Source organism: Ostrinia furnacalis, unplaced genomic scaffold, assembly GCF_004193835.3.
Source record: "Ostrinia furnacalis isolate ACB-3 unplaced genomic scaffold, ASM419383v2 OfSCF0058, whole genome shotgun sequence".
Lineage (NCBI taxonomy): Eukaryota > Metazoa > Arthropoda > Insecta > Lepidoptera > Crambidae > Ostrinia > Ostrinia furnacalis.
This window is the reverse complement of record NW_021130297.1, coordinates 48,534-75,560: the sequence shown is the minus strand read 5'-3', so window position 1 is coordinate 75,560 and position 27,027 is coordinate 48,534. Positions and strand designations below refer to the sequence as shown.

Genomic DNA, 27,027 nt, shown 5'->3' with positions numbered 1-27,027 from the left:
CTGATGAATAGTTCTAAAAAAACCTGCGGAATAGGGATGATGACTGGGTAATGATATCGAAATTCTACTTAGTCCGTCAGATAGATTATAACGAAAAAATTTTGGACACATATTTTTTAATTTATATTTAATTTATTATTTATTATACATATTTGTAGGGTATACAGTATACCCTACAAATCGATGCCGATGCTACGACAACGGTGCTGAATGGCTCTTAAATACTATACCTACCTGAAGCTCTAATAATTTCAACTTTTTACGATGAGCACATCTGATTCTACATATTTGATGCAAAATAGCACTTGTTACAACTGAATAAGATGTCCCAGCGTTTATCCGATCTGATCCAACGAAATTATTTTCGCCAGGGCGCCTGTACCTACAATTCGTCCTCGTTTCAATATCCCAAGCGTGGAGTGGGTACCAAGGAAAGCACCTTATTTTTGCACCTGAAAATGCATCAAATAGCTTACTTACGGCCTCGAGTAGGTATAACACCAAATATAATGATAAAAATATCTTACCACGAAAATTTGTGGTGCTTCTAGGCCGTCATATTTTGTGTTGTTACTTAATAAACAAATGGCCAATAATCAGTGAGTGAGTACTTACCTATCTTAAAAAATAAAAATACTTACTTGATGAGGTTTGCTTACCAGCCAATTTGAATATGCCAGTTGTTCTCATTTCTTCCATTATTTACTCATAATATCTACTGGGTTGTGGTGAAAAAAGCTATTATAATCAGTTCATATACATAAATATCTCATTTCTGTTCCTAAAATAAAATTTTCTACGAGTAGCCTAATCTTGCAACTACTTATTATAGTCATCATCATTTGCTGGCCCATGCCTTGGGTTGAGAACGATGTTAATTTACATAATAAAATACAGTATGGAAAATATTATACAGGTTGCATGTTCTGTGTTTAAATATGATTTAAAAGATAAGTATTGTTGACTTTATTATAGCAAAGCTCCCGTACCCCGAAGTCTCTATAATTTTTATGGTAATTATTTATTATTTGCTTGTCACATGGTTCATTCACAGGCATTATTTGAAATAACCTATATCTATAGAAGTCTTTTCATCATCATCATTTCAGAACATAGACCTCCCCCAATAATTTCCATAATGGCCCACCTTGTGGGTGGACGGCCTACGTTTTCTTCTTAAGTCTTTTTATTTTATTTATTTAATAATGTTCTTAATCTCTAGCCTCTTGTAATATAAGATTTCTTTGCCAATTGTAAGATTTAGAATGTCAACTCTACATAATATTCAGTGTAAATCCCCCTTTATTCGAATTTGACGTAATCCAAAGATTTCTCCAGCAAATCTGGTCTGCTAAGTTTTGGAAGGATTGAAAATGGAAACTTTTGCTATTCAGAAGCAATTAAGGAATTAATACGAAGTTAGAGCTGTTAGGTGATTATGAATTTCATTATGAAGTGGTGTTTCGATTTGCTTTGCATTCAAATCGTGAATTTGTTTCATTCAGTGATTTGATGTTGTTTATTAAAAATATATAAATAGTTTTTTTTAAGTTGCTGATATAAGGGCAGTTACAGATTCACAAAAATTTACGAATTAATAATTTGACGGTGACAAAAATAAAAAGTTATTCATATTGATGAACACATTTCTATTTTCAATAATTCCAAAAAAAAAAAAAAGATTTTGTGGAATTAAATTTCATTTTGAAATCTTTGAGCAGAATACTTGTAAAATTAAGTTAGTTATCTGTGATTTATTCAAAGAAAAGAGTTTTTGTCTTTGGTATACTTTATTCATTAGATGACAGCGAAATTGCACATATTTCCTCCATTGACACCAATTTACAACGCCTTGCTTTGTAAATGTACACTTTATTCTACCATTTACATTTACAAAAATAGTTTTAGCATAGTTTAAATCTAGTTCTAACCTAGGTATCGCAAAAGTACTTCCACCAATGGGCTCACAGTTCATTCCGAACTTTAAATTGATGTAAGCACTTTTTTACTTTATTTACACACTTATTTACTAGAAAAATCTTACTTACTAGCTTTTTACAACGTCAATGATGATTTATTTACAAAGCTAAATAACTTAAAACTATATGTTACATTAGATACTTTCAGATAATAGGAACATAACATTTATATGTTACACTGATCTCTCATGGCGGTCTTATATGTATATACAATGTATATGTAGAGTGCATTAGAAATTAGTGAATTTGATACAATGTTATTAATATTATGATGATGTTGGGTACATACCTACATACTTTGATATTTTTATAATCAAGGAAATAAGAAATGATCTTACTCTTTACATAAGAGACGAACACTGGTGATTGTATTTTAAACTAATAACGGTTTACATCGTTCAAACAATTATTTCGATGTTCATCTATCTTACTCATCTTTTAGCAGAACCAGATAGTTAAATATTATCTACAGGGTGGTAAGGGGTTGCCCTTAAAAACTAACAGGAAGTTAGAAGATGCATTTTTAGGGAATTTATTAGATAGATTTCGTGCTGATTTTTTTTAAATATACGGGTACATACATTTATGATTAAACTCCAGAGTAAACTCACTGTGTTAAACTCTATTGTTATAAATGCAAATGAGGTTAAATTAAAATTATTGAAATCATCCAAGTTGATGCCGCAGTCACTCGAATGGAAAACGCCTGCAACAAAGAGAAAATAATTTATGAAATGGGTTTATTTTGCATAATGAAGCGAAATAAATAAATATGTATACTTTATTTTGAGTACGAGGCAGATAATTATTTTATATCAGGAACCATACAACTGGATCTTTTGAAGTCGGTTAAAATATAAAACATTGACGACCATTTTTGACAAAAAAAGGATAAAATAAATAATTGTTTTGTCTTTTCCAAAAGTTTTCTAGAGAGTTTTCAGTGTAAAAAAAAACTGCGTAAAAGTAATTTTTAATACAAAAAAAATATTTGTATTCTGAATGAAGCATTTAAATTTGATGAAACGAACTATTTAGATAAACAACTGTGACATCTTATGAGTGTCTAATAAGGTCGATATTGCAACAGAATGTAAAGTCTAATATACTGTCGACTGTACCTATAAAACAATAGTCGTAAACCGTGGATCTTGAGCAGACACTCGATCGGACACCATGAGCATAAAACATAAAAGATATTTCAAAGCGTTTCTTATAGAATCAATCTCAAGGTTGCTTTATACAAACAACAGTAGGTATTTGTTCACTTTGAAACTGTTTAATATTATGTTTATGAATCAACAAATAAAGGTTTAGTTCATAATATCATCATGATATTATACCTATTATATTGAGCAACTAAGAGTGTCGATGACTCTTTTATAATGCGAACAGCTAAGGACTGGAATTCGCTGCCTGCTGCTGTCTTTCCCGAAGACTATAATCCGGGCCTTTTCAAGGCCAGAGTGAATGGGCACTTACAGGGCAGATATGTACCTACCATCCTAGACTGCATCCCACTAACACCAGGTGCGATTGTGGTGTAATACCAGCCTTTTTATGAATAAAAAAATCAGTCTAATAATAGGCCTAAGATTCAAGTATATTTGTTTTTTTATGCTTAAGGTATGAATTAGATAAAAATTTGTATCAAGGAAAGGAAAATAACGGTGGCACGTACGTAACAATCTGTAGAATCTTCACTGCATTTATCGTGTAATTTTTATCTCAGACCGGATGTATCAATATTTTCAATCTAAACAATCTGTTGACAAGACTCTTTAGATGCGAGTGATGTATTTGATTTTTTCCATTCATTTTCAGTTTACAAGTTTTTTCAACAGATGCATAAGGAGATAAAGTACGATAGAGCCTGATGTTTTATTGCATTCATTGATTTAGTATCGCTAAGTATATATTCGTCAGTGATTCATATTATATGTCAGTGTACGTCATTAGGTTTCCATGTCGGCATAATATAGTATTTTCAAGCGCGATATAAAATTGGTGATATTTTAGAAGTACCTAAGTGATACCTCCAGAACATTTTTGATTGCAATTCTCAAATATCTTTATCTACTTTAATCGAAATCGAAGAGTCGTATTTTTGAAGTTTTTATAGTTTCTGTTATTAAATGTTAAGGAATAAAAAATCATCAAAAGCTAAAAATTCGAATGCTAAATATAATAATGTTTACATAATCGAATCGAACGAATATAATATGCATTACTTTTTAATTATGTTTACCCACGCAAGATGTTTCTCTCATTTCCTTTCTCGAGTGAATTATTTATTTCGAACAGATACATTCAACATCACATCACAACTTACGTAGCTTTTTGTTGCAAAATAGCACCTATTATAACTCCTTAAGATTCTACAGTGTTTTCTTTGTTGCGAAGTTCTCCACATAATACTAACCACTAAGGGATACTATAAACAAAACAAAACATGTAACTCACCATGAAGTTATAGCGCCGACACGATGGGCTCCTTATCCGAAGTTACGACGGACTTATCAACAAACATGTACATATTAACGCAGTCTTCGTTAGGACTTGGATTGCCCTCGGGCTTCTCGTCCGGGCTAATATTCTCAATGCCCTCATCATCAAATTCCTTCAGGTTATCATTAAATTCGATTTTGTATCTAACCGACGGCATTTTGTTCACTGTTGACGTCAGAAGCGACTCTTGGACCGTCTCGTTCCCATTACAGGTCTTCTCCGAACGAAACGCACCCGTTCTCTCCGACTGGTTAAATTTTCGCTTAGACTTCTTGGTCACTAACGCCCCTAAACAAGGCAGTATCTGCTTAAACTCCTTCCTAAAGTTCTCATTCAACCACGCGTACAAGAACGGATTATAGCAAGTGGAAGACATAGCTATGAAGTGCGCAACGAAAAATAACACCATGTAATAAGTCCAGTCTTCGGCTAACGAGTAGAAGTCACTGCTGATGTTTATCAAGTTCAACGGCAGCCACGACAATCCGAAGATGGCCACCATTGCTATAAGCATCCTGTTCGTTCTTCTCTTTCGTTCTCTTTCTGCGTCTTCTTTCTTACTGTTTTTACTTCCTGGTCTAGATTTTAAGCGGTCGTTCAGTTTTACGCTGACGCATGTGTAGCAAAATGCCATGACAATAAATGGTAGGACGAATTGCATTATAGTGGTGACAGCCCCAAAAGCTTTTCGTATTTGATCCGACGGCCATTGTTCGGCACAGTAAACGTCTTGCAAGGCCATGTAGTAGCCGTACGGGAATGTGACTGATAGAGCAAAAACCCAGATGAAGATGATGAGACCAATGCAAGTTTTGATTTTCATCCGCGGCTTGAAAGGGTAGATGATAACGAAGAATCTATCTATAGCTATTGAAGTGAGAGTTAGAGTGGAAATGTAGACGCTGCATCCTTGAGCGTACGGCATGATATGGCATAGCAAGCCGCCGAAGACCCATCTTCCTAGGAAAGTGTAAAGAGGTGTAAACGGTACTGCAAATACGCAGAGCAATATGTCTGATAATGCGAGGTTCGTGATGAAGAGGTTAGTGACGGTTTGCATAGCTCTGTTTCGGATGACGGCGTAGCATACTAGGGCGTTTCCAAAGATGCCGACGACGAATATGATGGTGTAAGCGACGCAAAACGCCGCCTGGATTGCTTTGTCCTCGATGGGGTCGGTGGCGTTCGTGTGGTTATTTTCGGTGAATGTACTAAAGCTGTCATTGTACAACGGTTCATCTGTGGCCCATTCTTCGGTCGGCATAATTCCGCTTTGATTTTAACGTGGCATCATAAACCAGCCGGGTTTGCTGTCATCGTGTTTGACAAGTTGCTTATTCCTATTTATTATGTTCTCCCCTTTGAAGTCAGTGCGTCTCATAGTGTTGTAAGATGTCTTTATGTGCTTTCTTTTGTGCTATTGTCACAAGATTTGGATCGATTTATGAAATAACATGTTTGGCGTCTTTGTTCATACCACCATGCTGTCAGTCGTTGATATTATCTGAAACAAAGAGAAGTTATCACGTTAATATTACTTATTAAATTCATATGATATTATATCGATTAAATTTGATTGCTGTAGTAAACGGTGTCTAAAACTCTAAAATCAACTGTAACTATTGCATTCCATAAGTTTCACGACTGCTAATATGTGTCATGGGTTCGCATTAACTAAATAGTTTCTCAATATTATGGTTATAGTTTAGTATTGTATTAACCACTTAAACAAGATTTACGAGACAGGTTAACAGCTGTGATGTCATAAACCAGAATAGTTGGCCATATTAAATAAACAAAGCTAAGACGTAGACAGAATAAATCAGCTGGCTGTAGATTATTATAAATTTTCCTCGTGGGTTAGGAAAGCTCATAGCTCTAGCAGTTCCAGACCCAAACAATATTTATAGACGATATTGCACTAAATTGGGCACAATTAGCAGATTTAATGTATAATGGAGACTTATTCCTCCAGTCAGTCTTAGTATTTGTAAGAATTATCCTAATATCGACGTATTTAAAACTACATTTATTCGCATTGGGGAAACCTGTAATGTTTGTCACATGATTGTTTAATAAATAAACGTTATTGATAAGTAATATTCAAATAAACTCAATTCCTTTCTTCATCATATTCAGACTACATTACAAAAAGACTTAATACCTAAACATTTATTGAGCAGTCAACTCCATTATTAAAATAAATTTGCTGTGTTGTGTAAGCCTGCTCCGTCAGACTGTGACCACAGTTTCTGGGATTCGTGATACTTAAATCATCTGAATCGTGACAGACGAGTGAGTTAGCTGGCAAATACGTCGGATATTGTGCAACCATGATGTGTGAACAGAAATAGCTGGTAAAAGGTACAAGAATGATCTTTGAACAGAGCAGGGATTTTTAATCTCTAATGTGCATTATTCAGGTCAGTGTTACGAAATGAAAATTAAGAAAAAAAATAGTCTAATTATGAACTTTTAATTGACCAATCACAGAAAAGAATCTATCCTTTACTTTGAACCTACTTAAGGCTGGGTTGGTCTGGGTTTGGGCACCATCTTACTTTAACTTTGACAAATGTCAAAAATCTGTCAAACTCCATACAAAAAACACCGGTATCGCTCGTTATCGATAGTCAAGTAAGTTAATAATAATACATGTAGGTGAATCCACTTCACCCCAATAGGCTAGCCTAGCTGTCAACAAAGATTAAACTAGCGATCATCCGCAAGCCGATGCTAACACTATTGGGCTATAGTCCTATTATTTTAAATTGAATTTATTAGAGCAGTACTAACAAAGTTAAGGTACCTACAGCTGGTTGATACAGTCTGTATTGATAATATTTCAACTTTGAATCACTTTGAAACAACGCGACATCTGGAGGGCGACCTTAAATAAAGCTCACGCCACACGGTATTATAAACAAAGTTAGTTAGTCTAGTTCTTGTAGCTAATAGCATTTTACATGTTAAGCTATGTTACTTCAAAGTCTCGCAGTTCTTAGCGTAAACTATGAGAGGTATACAACCATAGAGATATCGAGAGATGCCAACTAATGCACTAAGTTCGAAACTCAGTGTCGCATTAGAAATTCGCACACATAAAGAAATCAAAATATGTGCTCATTATCCACTGCGGTATCAGTACTCAACGTTCGAATAATCTTTAGTACTACGCAAGCAGCGTAAACTGTTTACATTATGATGTCGCTGCTGTCATCATTGCTTTCACGAGCAATGTGTTCTGTTTTTGGGCATATTGCTGCGACACCGGCCCCGCCCCCTAGTTGAAATATATATTACTGAGTTGATCATAATGATTTTTGATCGCTTTCAAGTCATAAAGACATCAAAGTTTCTGTTTTTATTGAATGATAAGAAAAAATACTTTTATTTTGCATTAAGTAATTCCAAAATGTATTGTAATGAAATCATTAAGTTGAATTCGTATTGAAGCACATTTCGATAGTAGAGCATACTCCATTCAAATCACAAAACGGTCACCGTACCTTTAGTGTCTGTATATTTTTAAAGATTCCGACAGCACTATACCTGACTCACTATTTACTCTGGTCTAATTTATAGTAACTATTTCGGGAGAGTGTTTTATTACATACATATGGTATTCGTTTGTCGATAAAATATTTAAGATGTTGTGACCGATAGGATCACATTCCGTTTGGGGCTAAGGGCTGGTTCACACCGGAGGTGGAACTGGGTAATGTGGACAGTGGGTCAAAGTGGATAGTTTCAGATAGTGTTAAGTTAGACGGTGGCTTGTGTCTGAAATGATGATGATGAAGTTGGCGGAGTGCGACAAAGCGGATAGTTTTTTTGCCAAGTCATGCTCTCAGCAGCAATCGAATCCGCTACTACAGCTTGCCTTACACGTGAACTACCACAGTAAGTGGCCGTTTAAACACTTTTAAGTATGTAGTACTCGTATGCTACTTGATATAACGTTTAGAACAAAAATTGTGCCAGAGTGCCGGTGTGAACTGAATAACTAAAATTTTCAATTCACTTATAAACTAATCATTAACGTTTTATAGTCAAAAGTCAAAAGTCAAAATTTCTTTATTTGTTTGGACTAATAAATAGTTCTTACAAATCGTCATTTTGCTCTTAAGGAGCCTCTACATGTCTCATAATCTTTTTACCCTACCAGCGCTTCGAGACCAACATTTGGCAAGTGCTGAGAAGAAGCGCCGCAACAAACTCAGTCACCACTGTCTGCCGGTTAATATAAATAAATAGAAACAGTAGTAGTACATTCGATTCAGGAGCAGTTCACTGAATTTACCATGCATTCTTGTATGGTGTATCTTATAAGAATGGGTATACAAGTATAGTTCGCCTTAACCAAGAATATGAGTGTCAGTTTGTCAACTCTTTCGCTCGTCTTAATAAGCACGTGACAGCAATCACAACCTTAGCGAATCACAATTATTTCCAAATAATTTATCTAGCAGTGTACTACTTAGGCTGAGTTGCACCACCTAACTTTGACCGTAACTATAACGATCACCGGCGTATTTTGTATGGAGTTTGACAGATTTTTGACGTTTGTCAAAGTTAAAGTAAGATGGTGCAACCCAGCTTTAGAAGTCTATGGTTATTCCAGACGCGTATTACGTCATACATTTTTCACCAAGCCAAGTCAATTTACAGTGATTCACGCCAATAAGACCACAGAGCGCGACGCTATCGTGTGTACGCGCCTCAACTCCCCGATGGTTTGGGAAGGAGCCAGCCACTATGATTTATTGGAAGATATGTGAATGGCAAACGGATTTATCACCGTATGAGTTGAATTTTTAAGAGCTACGATGCAGAGGTACCTATTACTGGTGTTGTATAATTTGAACACGTGGAACTGTGATTTATTTCAAATGAAAAAACATAACCCGTCCGCAGTCGCCTAAACTACGCCAGAAGGAGGGGAAAGAAAAGCTGCTTTACTTTTCCCATCCTATCCCTTTCACCATCAAGCACTAATTTAATAGTCCCTATTGGGTAATGACAGTTAAGGTCATAGCAGACATATCAACTTGGAAAGGGATCAACACCGTATCGCCTTTTTCGAGATGTCATCGCCTTTCGCGCGCTGTCAATCGCAAGACGAGGCGTTTACGTTACGGTGCAGGTAAGTGTGCATTGAATATAACTCCTCTGGCGCAGTCGGGCTTTTACCTCAGGAAGGGATAAAAAAGCTACTTTACTTTTCACACGATACCATCGAGTACTAATTGATTAGTCTATTCCTATTATGTAATAACAGTTAAAGTCATAGCAGACATATCAACTCGGAAAGGGATCATCACCGTATCGCCTTTTTCGAGATGTCATCGCCTTTCGCGCGCTGTCAATCGCAAGACGAGGCGTTTACGTTACGGTGCAGGTAAGTGTGCATTGAAATATTGAGTTTCATACAAATAATACTGACCGCCTCGAGTTGATACGGTTACGATCCCTTTCCAGTACCTCTAGTAGGAAAAACTTTCGAGTTCGTTTCGTTGCGTATTCAAAGTGTCATCGAAAAATTTTGTATGAAAAATTAAACAGTGCCCCCTATATTATAGCCGCCCTAGGGGGCGCTGTTTAATTTTTCATACAAAATTTTTCGATGACACTTTGAATACGCAACGAAACGAACTCGAAAGTTTTTCCTACTAGAGGTACTGGTTGATAAATGTACGAGTGCTACGGCATTTAGTCACTCCGTAATCTGTAGCGCTTTAGATTGTCATCGGGCACTAATTATGATTTGTGTAGTTAGTTTGTCGGGTCAGTTCATCTCGCATTCAGTCTCTCTATACCATTAATGTTATAATCCTGTCTATTTAAAGTGAATTCAACTTCATATTGCAATTGAAGATAGACAAGGGTATAAGGTATCGTCGATGGTTATGTGAATTTATTTAACATCAATACAACAGATGAAACACGTCTCGTACATGAAGCATAAAATGCAAACGTGACTATTGTTCAACCTCTATATACCTACTCATATTTTATGCAAAATATAGTCAGCCAAACTGGCAACTCTTCAAACAAAATCATATTTTTGTGATGTGATTTCAGTACCTACCTAAACCTACGTTTATTGCGAAGAATAAGGAAAAGATTAAGAAAGGTTAGAATAAATTAAGAAAGGTTGTTACAAACGTGCAATGTTACTGAATGTTTATTTCCAGACTGGAAATATAAAATAATAATGTGGTTTTATGCCCCTGAGAATTGAAGCCCAAAAACATCAACGAGTCGAGTGACGATAGAGTCCCATTCTCAAACCACTAAATCATAAGTAAGTTAAACCGAAATAACATCTATTTCAAAATAATACCTAAATCTACATTTTCTGTGACATTTCAGGTTCCATTTACTGAGACTGACAGGCAATCACAAGCGATACGTTATTGTCCCGGGACGAGAACGTTTGTATCTCGACAAACGCTTTGATAATGTCCCGGATTTGAATATTCGGGACAATACTCGGCTCGTTTGTAGAATTAAAGGCATGTTCATTGTTCATTTGCTATACGATGCGTGGCATTTGTATTAAGTAGATGAAAGGAGAACGGACATGCACCAGTATGTTATGCTACTGTCATAATGTCGCAAGTCGCAACGATGGCGTGTCATAAGTTCATAACACGATGCACCGTGGTATCATGTTTATGTGTGAGCAAGGGTTCCTTTCCCACGGCGACTTCCCTTATGAAGTGTCCAGCATAAAACCGATCCGTTTGAATTTAGAATTCGGTTTTGTCATTAAACTGGACCAGTCAAAAACAGGATCCAGTTTAATTATAAGTAGACAATACTTGTAATCTAGCAAAGACGTTTTCAGATTAGCAATTTCTTGCATACTTTGAAGGTTTTAAACGATATCATCAGATTCTAGATGCTTGTAATTTGTCGTTACGTCACTACGATAAAAAAAAATGATTTGTTAGGGGCAAAAATCTTTGCTGATAGATGATACTCCCTGTAACTTTTGCATACATTCGTTACTCACGTCCGAAAAACATAGCCGTACCAAATATCTGCAGTCAAACAAAATCCCTCGTATCGCCGTAGAATTTTGACGTGAGCTGAAAAGTCCTCTATTGTCATATTTTCTATTCAACCTCGAGGTATATTCTAAAAACCGGTATCGTGTTACATACTCGGCTGATTCGATTGTCGCCGATATTTACGCGCGGTCGTACGCGGATGATATAATCATTATTTACACTTGTAGAGCACGAAATTTGTCGAGCGATGACGCGGAAGGGGGCTTTATTTATTCTGTGCAAGCTGCAACGCTTAAAATGTACTGTGACGTCATTCAGCAGTAAGCAAAACTAAAGCCGTGTGATGTGTTCGGCTCTAGTGCAAAGCCTTATTATTTTAAATAAATCTTGCTTTACATAACATTTTTCCCTTTTATTTTAGTTAACCTAGATGTTTGATGTACGAGTAAACTACAGAAAATTCTCGATGATTTTTCCTTTTTTAATGTACCATACATTCAGGTTGATGTCTGTTATAATAATAACAACCAAAGACAGAAACTATTTCCTCTATGATTATGGACATTCACCGTTCCCTAGCTACATGTCATGAGACACACTGTCCGCCAACACATACATAAAGTAAAATGTATGTCCACAATTTCCGCTGCACACTGGGACGAGTGGACGTTTAGTTGTTTCCCCGAGGCGTTATTCCGTCCATGTCGCCAATTTATTGCAAGAGGAATATAACACCTTTGTGTATTAAGCCACGATCTCACTACTTGGGAAGTTTTAGGGTACCCAACGAGGAAGATTCGCTTTGCGTGCCTTTAATCAGTGGCCAACCCGAAAACTCTTTTTCAATCACCATTTCAATTTCTAAATTGACTTTGAACTTTAGATTAATTAGACCATTTCGGTCATTTGTAGTAGATTAAACTGATGGCACACAGCCCTTGCTTTATTGAGCGTTTATTATTAGATTTGCGCTGAGCATATTAGAATACTATTGTAATATAATTTCTTTCCATCACCGAAAAACTAGTGGAAAAAGACACGTACAAAAGCAAATAAGCTTGTTATGATTATGAACATGATCGAGTATCTACTAGACCAGACTCATACGAGTATCATCTGTTGAAAAATAGACGATATTGAAAACCGCAAACGTTCAAACGACCGATAACGTTATCAACGCCCAATATCGCATTTTGCCTTGTTAAAACAGCTCGTATGCGTCACTGTATCATAAGTACAGCACTTAACAGTTGGCTCAAATGTTCGGAACACTAAAAGTACTAAAACATTCGAAGATAAGATACGGTGCACGAGAAATATCGTGAAAAGTCGGGGTGTTCTTCCAACTGGAATTTTATAGGATTGTGACATGAATATCTTAGAATTCGATGCACATTTTGTGGGATATAGGAAATATTGTCTTTTGGTCACACATTTGATCAGGATATTGAATGTAAGAAAAGTTTAGTGTTCTTGAAATTTTAAAATTTGTACGTTTTCAGCAACCGAAATCTGAATCCTTTTCGCAAATGAAGGTAGGTTAGGTATAATCTTTTTTTTAGTGTGTCGGTAATTTAAAAATAATCATTTTTGATCGCATAACCCACACTAGCTCGGTTTGCATGTAGGTATGTAATGTAATGGTTTAGGCTTGCTACTGTGGCACATAAAACTCACTATTATATTCTGTAATACTTCTAAAACAGTTTTTTCGTTGCCAGTAGAGACACAACTCTTTATGATAGTTAGTTGCCGACACTTTTGCGCTAATCCACTGGATTTCGGGTAGTGATAATATTTACAACACTAGATATTATTTACAACGTATAGATATACAATATACAAAGCATCGATAATGATTTTGCTTTTATCAAAAAAATCCTTCCATGTAGAGTTTATCTGTTGCAAAATGTCCAGCTGAAGCTTCAGGTAATTTTTTTGAGATAAAGATTTTATCTTCCATGATGAAATACAATCTGAGTAACGTCTCGAACTTATAGTATGCCTTTAAAACAGGAAAAATATAGCTAAGAGAGTTCTATTAACTTGCAGTCTTAACTGCATATCGCTTCGTGAACCAGTGAGAAGACAATCGATGTTAAGGGGTGGAGGATTTTATAAGATTATTAATTAATTATTGCAAAAATTACTATTAGTCCCGTTAACTTCTCCAGTTATACTAATATGCATGTGTTATGAGAAGGTTCATCACAATAGTCCAGAAGCTGACAGGGATTGAACTAGCGACTCTTAAATCAATAGTCCGATGCCAACACCGTGGGACAATTAAGAATATTGATATCATAAGGAAAAGGCGTTATCAGAGATATTTTGTGAGTTCCTACCTATACCTATTTTAAATCCTTGCTCAAAAGTATCTACTTTTTTATGCCTTCCGTTCACGTGTAATCCAACCGGAAGCTGAATCGCACTTTTTTAATCTCACTGTTAACCACTCGTCTGCCAGTAAATTTTTTGATGCTCTTTTTAAGTGCTTTAATGCAATCAACCCCGGGCATAACATCATGATTATTGCTTTTTTTATCATCCCATAATCTTTTATATCCAGCGCTAAAGACTGGTCAGATGGAACTACTGTAGTACTTAGGTATAGTTTGAAAGATTGAAGAAATGGAACTGATTTTATGATGCGTTTTGCTGTATGGTATAGATTCAGCTGATATCTGCACATTTTTCTTAGTTTATATTGTGGATACAGGTGTCTGGTATAGCTCGGATAACGATTGGTGATTAGGACTAAAGTCCTTTTAAACCGTTGCGTTGCTTTCAAAAACTTGGAAAATTTATTGCAATTTTTAGTATAATTTTTTTTGCTCTGGTCTTTTGGCAGAAACGATCTCTGAATAATCTCCAAACTTTTCAGTTTGAATAGTGTTATTTCACTTCAAAATTTAACACAAGTACACTTCTAAACACGTATTAAACTACGCGTAGGTATACGTTTATGCAAAATAGTAGCTACTAAAACTAAATAAAACATTGCAACATCTTTTAGCTCTATCTTATCTTTATAGAGGGTTTTGTGTAAAAGTTATCAAGTTACTGTTATTATACTTTTAAATCATTGTGTCATTTACCTAATATCGATGTCTTCAGACTTTTCACCAGACAAAACCACCATATTATCCAGAAGAAAGTTATCAAACACTCATCTAGGCTGAAATTTGACCTGTGTCCTATCTATTGACTCGTGATAACGACGCGAATACAAACACATGCTCGCAATGTTTGTCTTATCAACGTCCGACGATGGTGTTTGCCAATATTGGTTTCGGTAGCTTGATTGTGCCTATACACATAAACAAGAATGATAAATTGTTGTTACCTAAGGTATATGGAAAACATAGATCAAAGGATTTATTTACTACAAAAACAATATGGAAAGCATTGGGAGAGGCCTATGTTCAGCAGTGGACGCGTGGATGAGATGATGATTCACTATACTTACAAACAACATTGATATTGTTACCAAAGTTTCTAAAAAGGATCATCATCATCATTTCAGCCACAGAACGCCCACTACTGAACATAGGCCTCCCCCGATGATTTCCATGTTGACCGGTTGGTAGCGGCCTGCTTCCAACGCCTTCCTGCTACCTTTATGATGTCGTCGGTCCTCCTTGTGGGTGGACGTCCCACGTTGAAAAGGATATTTGGAAAAACAAATTAAAGTTTATTAATAGTTTGCTACGGCGGCGTTAAAACGGAAAGTCTACAAACACTGTTCTCTTAATGTTAATGGAGCAATTAGAAAGAATAAACGTTTATTTGGAACAAAATAACTAATGAGAAAGAAAATCAAATTAAGTTCTTATTATATCTTAGAGAATGTATAAATAACTTCAAGATGTACCTAGTACTACTTTTTGACGTAATCGTAAATATTTAGGTGGAGCAGGTCTCTCTGTTTACGTAGGTATCTGAAATTCTATTAGTAAACAAAAAAAAATTGGCATTTTTTGTTAATTGCCCAACAGTTTAAAGTGGTTAAAAGAATTTCGTGTTTAACATTCTGATGATTTTATCAATAATGTTTCCAAAAATATTTTCATTAGTCTTTTGTTTTTTGTTAGTACATTGAGTTATTTATGAAAATATGTAGATTTATCGATTTGATTACATTACAATAGCTGTTTATTATTAAAGCGCAAGAATGTGAATAAAGCATCGATTGTTTGTTTCTCATTTGAGTTATTATAATAATAACTTCGGTAAATTTATTATTATTGTTGAACGCTTTTGGTTGTTGGAGCATAGTTTGCATTTGAACAATGTTTATAATGGTAGTTTGTTATCTATCTTGAGAACTTCATTGCTAATTTTATCTTTCAAACACATACCCAGCTATGTAGTATATGATGGTCATAATAGTCATTTCACACAATCAGTTCATGTCTCGTAACAATTATTTACTACTTACTTTGCTGTTCGCCTGGTAATCTTAAACCCAAAAAGTTACCTAAATGTTGTATAAGTAAGCTCCTTACTTGTAATGCTTGTAAGGTGACATAGTGTTAGGTACTTTGTTTCAAGAATTTTGTGCTACCAGTAAAAGTTTTAAAGCAAATAAATTGTTTCTAGGAATAACAGGATACATCGAATATATTTTTTGCACAGTGCAATCGTGGTGCAATCGTTCAAGAGAATATTGTAGACAAAATCTGCTCCCCAATGAAATTTTGTCATCAAAAAGCCCGGTTCACAGAAAAAGTCTTTAGCTACAAACATCGTTCATAGAAGACATAGATAGATAACTGGGTAAACGGCCAAACCCGAAATAACTATTAAAAAGGTTACTTTATTTTGGTAAAAAAAAATCTCTAGGCCTAGGATGCGCTCCACGATAAACTTTTATCGAAGCATTTTATTGATTTTGCACGATAAGTCCAGACATTGTTTAAAATCGCCGAGTTTCGAAAATGAAATAAAGTCTGTCACTAGGAAGTAAGTAAGCCTTTTCCAAGGAGTGGTACAAAGCATTCCAATTATTTTTTCTCCCAGCTGGTCTGTAGAGTAAGTCAGTAACCTTCGCTACGTTTACTCGTGTTTTCATATAAATTCTAATTACTAAGGCTGGGTTGCACCATCTTATTTTAACTTTGACAAACGTCAAAAATCTGTCAAACTCCATACAAAACGCACCGGTTATCGTCATAGTTACTGTCAAAGTTAGGTGGTGCAACTCAACCTTAAATTTTGCATGCATTTGTATTCGTCCCATTAATTCCATTCATCCAGAATAAGTCGTAAGAGCACCATTTAAACTTCACGATGTGCTAACTGCTAAAGTCACAATAAATCGCATTTATGAACTTTTTTACTGGATTGCTAAGGAGCCTGGTTTTATTTCAGTCACGCGCAAAGCGAGTCCGTCTTAATGGCCTGCTGAGAGATTAGGTCCAGTAAAACTACTACATATTATCTCAAAGAGTTATAAGAGTATTTGTAACTTGAAAAATGTAGTTTTCCAGCTTACTGTAGTGATGTTACTTGAAAATTTCGTTTTATATCACATTCAGGGCCGTCTGGGTCTTACTGGGGGCTCTCGGCATTTATTAAGGATTAAGGGGGCCCATTTCCTAAAAAAAAAGAAAATCGAAACAATACACGACTTTTCAGAGATTTCGTACAACTGTTAGATAACTTAAGTTATTAGGTTACCGCTCGACTATTATAGTGAGCACACTCGTAACACAAGCTTATTCAGCTTAACACGAGGGGCTAACGTATTAGTAATTTGTGCAATACCTAATAATCTTTTTAAAAAAAAATGCGATATGTGTCGAGACGGGGGCCCTTCGATCGCGGGGTCTCCTTCCATCACGGGGCCCACTTCCATCGTGGGGCCCTGGGTACGTGAACATTAAGTACAATTTAGCTTTATTCTATCTAATTCAGTACAAAGTATTCCTTTCCTTTTATTACCTCTAAGCAACATTTTCATTTCACAATTTCTAAACAAAGTAAAGGAATTTTAGTCACGTACTCACGTCGGTCACTTAACGGTTAGTTAGGAGTATTACAGTACTGCTTCCAGGAAATAAAGAATAAAAATATTAATGTTGGATTCTTTCAGGACTTTGAAATAAAGCTTGCGGTAAATACATATAATAGCTGGTGATAAAATTTTGTATTTTTTTAAAACGACAATAGCCGTCTATGGTTATAAATTAGTTAGTAACAATACGTAGAATACGTTTAGGTATTTGGAAGATATTTTATTAATAATATAATCATGATAGTTTGGCGTACCCCTAATTGACTATGTTTCAAATAGTTGATTTCGAATTAAATAAGATTCCGTACTAATAATACAAATGCGAAGGGAAAACCGTAGTTTTTATCCCGGTTTTAAAAGGTATCCGCGCCATTAAAAGCTTTTCTTTGACAAATCAAAATTCAAATAGGCGAAGCCGCGAGAAAATGCTAGTATGATCTATTAGCTAAGACCATTATTTAAAAATAGAACAGGAGTTTATTCAGGAGTTATTTTCAAGAATCAACCAACATCTAAAATAGAGTATAACGTTTATCTTTTATGTCGCCATAAAACATCGGAAGAAACGGGCAGGTCACGCGTCCATTGTCACCGAATAAATCTCCGCACAATGGAATGTCCGACAAAAAGGACAATCTGGCCTCGTGTCTGACAAGCTGGCCTATCGTTTCGACCGTGTCAGAAAACACGGTGTTTATGTAGCAGGATTTGATATGAGAAAATTACATTCAATTGTATTGTTAATCTTTAATCTAGACAGGTAAAATAAGTTTTAGTGATCGACGACAACTTTTTGATATATGTGTTAATGAGAAAACTAATTACAACTAATCTTAAATCAATCTTAATTACAAGTATTCGAAGAAAAACTGCTACTTTCTTTTCTATACCCATTCTTATAAGATACACCATACAAGAATGCGAGGTAAATTCAGAGAACTGCTCCTGAATCAATAATGTAGGTACCTAAGTACTACTGCTATTTATTTGTTTTCAACTGGCAGACAGTAACGACTGAGTTTGTTGCGGCGCTTCTTCAGTTTTCACTAATCATTTTTACTTAAATAGTTATAATCATCATCATCATCATTTTAGCCATAGGACGTCCACTGCTGAACATAGGCCTCCCCTAATGCTTTCCTCGCTGATCGATTGATAGCGGCCTGCGTCCAGCGCTTCCCTGCTACCTTGAGGAATGGAGGCCGCGTACCAGAAAACGAAGCGTAGGACGTCCACCTACAAGGTGGACCGACGACATCGTAAATGTAGCAGGGAAGCGCTGGAATAGTTATAAAAGACAAGTTTTAACATTATACTCGGCATCGTAATAACATTCAACAATTCTTCTAAATGTATATCACAACCCAACTCTGTTAATATACATTTAAGTCTCTTTAAACAAAAAGTACGATTATGATCAGCTTTTCCGAAGCTAATTTCTCGCGCCTGCGTTATTTCCAAAATGAGATATTTTTTATTCGTCCCTAGTGATTATACACATAATAACATTTTATAAATAAAATGAAGATTTTTATACAAAATAAGAGTTAGGAACTGCTGCTGGGGTGAATATTTTTGGACAATCTTTTCCTTAGAATGAATATTTAAATTGACTTACTGAGCTAAATAAGCACGTTGTTAAAAGAAGAGGATACAAGAAAATTCCTTAAATTATGTAGTACCTAATTCTATATTAAACGACATAATTGATAAATGATATCTTATAGATTTATTTTAAGCTGTATTTATTTTTCGACAGGTTTACGAATGTCAGTTGGTCAGAGCTGTCACCCGGAAATTGCTGAGGTCAAATGAAGTCCTTCCTACCTGATGCCGCGTGTGTTTTCAGGTAAGAAATGTTTTATAAACACAAATATAACGTTTTTAGTGCAAAAATCACAACAAAAGAGTCCTTATTTTGTTCAAGGAAAAAAAATATCTTTGAACAATTTCACACAGCCATAAATACAATTCTAATTTCATAAAGTAGTGATTGACCTTTGAACATATAGCTGATTGGCAAAAATATCCCCCTCTCAACATAAATAACATGTTATAGACATGTTCTTAAATATAAAAGAAGTAATAAAGAAGCAAAATGAAGAAATATTTGTTGTTCCAGCGATTTTATTTTACGCTCCCTGTTAATTTTGTGCCGGCGTTATTATTTTATTCTTCGGGCATCGCATAGCACGCCAATTGTGCCGGGGCACGACCCATAGCGGCTGCTTTGTTCCGGTTCAAAAAGTATGATATTTTTTAATGAAACTACCCAGAAAATAGAGCCTTGAGAAAAACAGCAGCCTGTGCCAAAATGCGTTTTAAAATGACAACGAAAATAAAGCGATGCTCACGTTTGTTTCAACAAAATGTCGGGTTTATCTTAGATTAAAGGGTCTCTTATTTTACTAACGGCCTCATAACAGTTTAAGTAATGCAGGAACAAGTAAAGAAGCTTTTTAATCTTACGTTTAACGAAGCTAACTACCTTTTAAGAGGAAAAACATTTTGTAAAACATACTTCTGGGGATCAGGGAAGAAATCATTGAACCCATATACATATATAGAAACAAATATATGCAATAAGATAACTTCATAGCTTAGGCATAGGGTATGAATTTAAACTACAAACTACTAAGCAATTGCGTATTATGAAGCTTAGGTAAGTACCAGAATCCCGCTTAGAAACTTAGGTGTCCCTTTATATTCAGAAGGACTTAGGTATACTGAGCGTATCTAATATTACCTATAATTAATTTAAGCTTAAGTTTGACTACTGAACATTTTATATCCGTGATAGATATCGTTTACAATATAAAACTATGTAAAGTTAGCAATTACACTTGTTCTTGATACACATCTAAAACAGTTTTGCTAATTGACTTAATTTAGAAACAAGTGGTGCCTGAATCTGAGCCTAATTTCCTACTTCAGGATAAACTGAAACTCATTTATTTTTGCAAATAGGCTTTTACACGTCCCAGTATTAACCCTACCACTACTTTGGGACAATAAATGGGCCAGTGCTGAGATGAAGCAGCGCAAGAAACTCAGTCACTATTGTTAGCCGCCTATTCAAGGGTTTACAGTCTTTAAAATATGCAAATTAATTATTTTTAAAATATACAAGTATGTATAATCTACAGTACTATAATCCACAGTAATATGTTTCATGTAAGTTTAAAATATACAAATAATTTATTAATTTGAAAAATGTGAGCTACAATTCCAAAGTAGAAACACGATAGATTGTATAGTACCAAAACAATAGTGTATTACAATAGCTGTAACTAGAGTTACTGAAGCATCGTTGTCAGTATCAAAATTCCGAGCCGACCATACTCTGTCTACATAAAGGTGCCCTCAAAAGCCTACTTAAGCAGCGATATTTTCAGCCGCCTAGTAAATATGCACTCCCATGTTATACGCTGCACATATTTTCGTTACGGAATCTAATATCAAGCGATGGAAGGCCATTATAAGTTTACTGGGGCGTCGGACCTTTCAGGTTTTGTAAAAATAGTTTCAGAATGTTCGTTTTTCAAGTCGTTGCAGCGTTTTAACTAAATCTAGCTCATGAACCACGGTTAAATAGGTTTAACTTGAAAATCTGCTTAAATTTAAAATCTGTAGCTTCGTGGTGAAATAAAAAAAACTTTAACAGTAGCAGTTCACGTAAATCTAGGTTAAATTTTTGGGACTTTTAAAAAACTCGAGTTTTTACAAAATATATTGTAATTTTGTAAAAACTCGAGTTTTTTAAAAGTCCCAAAAACAAACTCAACATATTTATGAGGACAAATACACAAAATCTTATCATCGATTGATAACCATTAAGGTTTATCTAAATAGAAAGGCATATTCAGTTCTGTCTTGCATCCAACTATGTAGTTTAAAACGAACTTAATCTTCATGCAATATGTAACACTAAACTTACATAGCATAAACAAACCCAGTCGTCGTCTCGAGCGTAATGTCATTTAGTTCTGCTATCGCAGCTGAAAACCATGCAAATATCAAAGAAGAGAAACACACAATTTGAGACATGTTCACATTTGTTCTGCTCTTAGTCTGCACAAAGAAACAAAAAATGCATACGAATCACTGCGAAATACTGCAAGTTGCTGAGTACGCGAACTGTGGCTACTGAATTGAGCGAATATGTGACAATCAGTATTCACATTTTGAACGTTTCTGCAATTTGAAAGAATCTGCAAAATGGGATGTCTGCAGAATGGGGTTAATCAAGCCTTATTTGGAGCTGGATTTTGGAGTTCGCATTCGAAATAAGACTTTTCGAATTGATAACACAAGGAATGGGCGGTACGATGCCTGTGATTTATTACTTTCTCTGTAAAGTATTTATTAATTAGTCGAAGGCCGAGTAAATAATATACGTGGCATGACAAAAAATAGGCAAGTCTTCTTTTCAATCCTACAAACCTGCTTAAGAGGTTGACCATTTATAGGAACGGATTATTTGTATTAATGAAATGATTTTAAAATAGCACATTTATTGATGAAGTAATTTTAAATGAATTTTCCTTTATTACACAGTGTATGGTAAATGACGTTTTTCAAAACTTGTTCGGAACCCTAAAACAAGATCAAACTTACATTTTCCAACAAAAAAATCAATATGTAGAACCAATGCTCCGAATGCTGAGTGTGTAAACAAACGGTAACGAGCAATATGCAGCCACTCAACATACGCTGTGTGCGAGCAAGCATTCTAAGCCGAACGAATGTGGCAATATTTCCAATGCGTTGTATGGACAATGTGTGAACACAGAACACTGGAACGTGCTTTATATGGGCAACTAGCCTTTTTGGTAAACTTTTCAGCTGTGAGATTGTAGCGCAAGAGAATTGATTCGTGAATTTTATAACAATGTCATAAATTGTGTTTGTTGAAATATTTTTAGCTTATCATTCATGTCTTGTTGGTAAATGTAATTCAATAAATAAATATAATAATGTTTGCTGGGACTAATATTTAATTAATTTACTTTGAAGTTGAGTTTAGATGAAATAAAAATATTTAGTAAAATTAAAATGCAATCATGACTTTTTATAATAAAGGTTTAAACAACTTATTTCAATAATACCAAAGAACTATCGCTATTTAGCCAATGGCTTTAACTTTATTAAAGGCTATTTCAAACAGTTGTTTTTTAAACTTCTCATTTCCAGTGTATTCAATTAGTAAAACAAACTAAGAGATCCCGTTACAATTTAATTACTTGCTGGATACAATAATAACTTCCATTGAGCTCAATTCAGCATGGTATTATTAGTGATCTGTAATTGCATGTAGTCAGATTCAAGTTTCAAATTCCAGTACAGTATAATGTTATTCTGTATACGTTGTTCACAAGAACATCACTACGCCGCGTGCCCCGCCGCCCGCGCCCGCGGGGCCCCCGCGCGCGCCGGTCACATCTCTTTTGTTTTTACATCGTTCACATCAGAGCAACTACGCAATTTTAATGTATTTCCTCGTAACAAGATATTCTTGGTAGTAAACCGTTTGAAACACGAAACAGCGTCTCCTTCATCCATAAGAATCCCGAACATACGTAATGAGAGAATCCTTTAGAACAGCTCTCTCCATTAAGAACATGTTTCCAACAAAAAATAACTCGTAATGATTACAATTACATTGATGAATTGGACTCTCATCTGAAAAAGTGCGATATTACTCGTACTTGTTAACAAACGTTAACAGTAACATTGCTATTACAACTTGTTAATGATCGTCCAGCTCTATCTTTTTACAGAGAGCTTCAAAATAATGAGATAGCAAAACCTACAGATGTGACATTTGTTAGACGGTTGTGAGTTTCAATGGGGCACTATTTATATATTCCATAATTTATTCAGGTTTTTGAGGTAAAGTGTATTTTAGTTTTGTGCGGACTTAGGTAGTCCTTCAAGCCCCGCGAGTCGGGACATAATAGATAAATAAATAAATTGTTACACGCCCATAGACGACCGCTTAGGGATTGATGGGTTAAAAAGCGACAGCACTTTTTATAGTGATAAAGACTAGTATAATCGCAGTTCGATTCTCTTCTAACTTAGCGCTTTGGACCTGTTTTGTGTCTTACAAGTGTTTTGTACTAATAAATAAATAAAACATCTAACATTAATTATTTAATCAATAAGATCCAGATTTGCTAATCCTTAGTTAGTAACCTAAAATACTCAGACAAAATGTTAATTATTTACTAAATCAGACGTCGTAGTTGACAGCAGACGGACTGAATTACTAACTTTAATTCTATTTAGATAAATTCGTTTTCGTTACATTCTCACTTAAGTAAGCTAAAACTAGTGGTAAACTGATAAAATTGGTGTACCTATTGAAAATGATTACAGGAGAGTACCTACCGTGGAAGTTCGTGGGATTTCAAGAAACCTACTAACTTTTTCATTCAATAGCAATTTTACTCAATATGTAATTAATAAGACGACAAGAATTTGGTAAAACAGTAATTAAATTCGGCGATCTCAAAAGAATTTTACTTTTCTATCAAATAGCTTGATTTGATTTGATTTAATTGATATCATAAGGTTATAGGAACATTAATAGCTGTTCGTATCTTGAAAGTAGGCACTAGTATAGTGAATAAGAGAAAAGTTCTTGTACAGAAAAAATATCCCTATTTTCTTTTCTTTCGTATAAGGCATATAACCACAAATAATAAGTATAACAATGACATGCTGAAATCCTGAAATATTTTGTGTAAACCATAATTCTTTGCTAGACAGATTGGCTTGGAGCCATATTGCCAACATAATAATTTGGAGAGAAAGTGATAAAGAAGATTATTTAGAATTATCATTTGTGTAATAAATAGGGTTGTTTGTAATAATGATAATATATACGGGTTCAAATACAATAATCTTGTCTAACTTGGAGTTTTTTTTTTCTGAGGATATTATATATATTTTTTTTTATGTGACAGGAGGCAAACGAGCAGACGGATCACCTGATGGTAAGTGATTACCGTCGCCCATAGACACCCGCAGACCCAGTAAAGTAATAATATCCATACAAAACATTTTTAGTTTCATTGTGCGCGATGCCAATCTTTTGATTAAGTTTATAATAAAGTTTTCATTGGTTTTGATCTTTTTTTATACTGAATGCTGAAAAGTGCTTATAAATGGAAAGAGTTAACCCAGACGATGGGTTCCTATTCACTCATGGTTTGAAGGTCAAATTTTTATGTCATATTTAAGCTTTAACTTGTATTACACTAACGGGTTTTATCAACGTATTTATTTATGAATGTGTTCTTTTGTGACTACAGTATTTGAAACATCATAAAGGTAGGTACTGAATAATGTAAAAGAACCCCAGAATTCTTTTCATCGCAAAATACCAAGCTTATTCGATACTTTTAGTCTTGTAGTCGCCACGTGCGTCCAAAAAGGGATATTCAATACCGGTTCGGAACAATTCTTTTGATATTAAACGTAATAAAATTATAGAGAAACACATTTATATTGCCCATTGAACTTCAAGGACAATGTCTTGTGAGATTGTCAAAAGCAGTCTGACCTACAAATCTTTTTTGACTGGATGGATTTCTATGGATGCTTTGTATCATTTTGTATGTAGAATCCGTTGTAAATCAAGGTTACTTGGTCAATTCAGAACTTTTTTGTGTGGATCTTAATTGAAATATATTGTTTTTTTAACAAAACTCCTAACTTTAAAGCACTATTGTTTAAGTAACTATATCTTTAAAAACGGTACAACATAAGTTTCTGATGAAATTTAGCACACTGTATTAATGTCTGTTAAATGCATGCTGTTTGGCTGTAATAAGTTATTATATTGAACATGTCCCTACGTTAATATTTTATAATTGTATTGGTAAACATATCAAAATAACTTATGAAATATTGATAATGACATACGGAATTAAACACTGATGATGCCACGTATAATATGTACAAAAGCTAATTAAATTGTATCATATTGAAAAATTGTGATTTCGCCACAGGTTTCACAGTAATTGACCTAATGAGGTGATTTGTCTTTTCGTGGAATTGATGCAAAATCAAATCAAATCACCATGCAAAATCTAAATTGATAGGACTGCAATAAATTGTGGACTAGTTTTGGTCAGAAAGAGTATGTAATTTCTTCTTACCTTTTAAAATGATACGTGTGTGGCGGACGTTGGTAACTGATGATGTGTAACGGGTATCTAGAAAAGAACAAACATTTTATTATTACTCAGTTTATTTGAATGTTTGTTCAGTTTTCTAACTGATGTACATCGAGTTTAAATTTTATTTTGTTTAGGCGATGGTTTTCTGAGTCTCTCCAATAAGATTAAATATAGGTAAAGTTGACTTTTGGTTATTCAAATAATAAAACAGATTCGAATAAACTAATAATATGCTTCCACATTAATATAAGGAATTCCCGCTTTGAATATTCAATCCTACCACAAAACCACACAATCTTGTGAAAAGGACTCTGAAAAACAAACTGAAAAGAGTCTTGTATGTTTGTTGTAGCTGCTGTTTGTTAGCAAGGAGATATTACTTTCTATCTTGGAAAATAAATACTCATAAGTAAAGGATTTAATATTCTGTGATAAAAATAATTACACGTAGTAAAATAAATAAAAGAGAAAACTCTTTAGTATAAAATATATTTAAACTACACAAAATTGTATAGGAAACCTGAACTTCACGAGTCATATTAGTGACAATAATATGTAAATTAAATATGGTCTTTGACATTTGAAGATACGCTAAACTCGTTCGTTCGTTCGTTTCAGCCAAATGACGTCCACTGCTGGACAAAGGCCTCCCCAAAGGCTTTCCACAATGAACGGTTCTGCGCTGCCCGCATACAGGTTCTTCCTGCGACCTTTACCAGGTCGTCGGAACGCTAAACTATCGAACAACAATTTATATTTTGTTAAATTTCAGTGTACAGCCTGACGTTCGCATATATCTCCCATATCAAATCAAAATTATCTTTATTGGTACTTACAAATCGTCAAATGCTCTTAAGGAGCCTATACATGTCTCATTATTTTTTGCCCTACCAGCGGCATACATAGTAGTCTCTCTCTTATGAAATCCATGGAAAGAGTGGGCTTAGTTCTATTCTTCTCTGCTAGAACCACATGATAGCTTTATATCCCTACATACATTGGTTACCGGACCGATAGTTGTAGAAATCCTTGGGGGAGGCCTTTGTTCAGCAGTTGACGTCATTTGGATGAAACTATACAGCGATCCCTCATATTGTCATAAGTATTCCCTTTACTTCTTTTTTCCTAACGTCGGGAAATGCTTTGCAAATACCCACTGGTCGATGGGGACCGCCAGTGGGTTATGTGGGACTCTCCCCGCCTGCTCACTAAAGACGGACCCTACCCACTAAAACCCAAAATTGTCCACCGGAGCCCAATGAAACGAAGCCGCGAGTTATTGTCCTAGATTCCCTTTATTTGCTAGTTTGTCC

General features: G+C 34.9%; 1 protein-coding gene across 1 annotated transcript; it reads right to left on the bottom strand.

The window, feature by feature from the left end:
* Window positions 1-1,881: 1,881 nt before the first annotated feature.
* NGR-A10 (neuropeptide receptor A10) lies at window positions 1,882-25,759 on the bottom strand. Its single transcript, XM_028310906.1, has 3 exons — window positions 25,694-25,759; window positions 4,443-5,991; window positions 1,882-2,685 (listed from the first exon to the last, which is right to left on the bottom strand). The coding sequence occupies exon 2, from the start codon at window positions 5,749-5,751 to the stop codon at window positions 4,450-4,452; it is 1,302 nt and encodes a 433-aa protein (XP_028166707.1). The 5' UTR covers window positions 5,752-5,991; window positions 25,694-25,759; the 3' UTR covers window positions 1,882-2,685; window positions 4,443-4,449.
* Window positions 25,760-27,027: the final 1,268 nt, after the last annotated feature.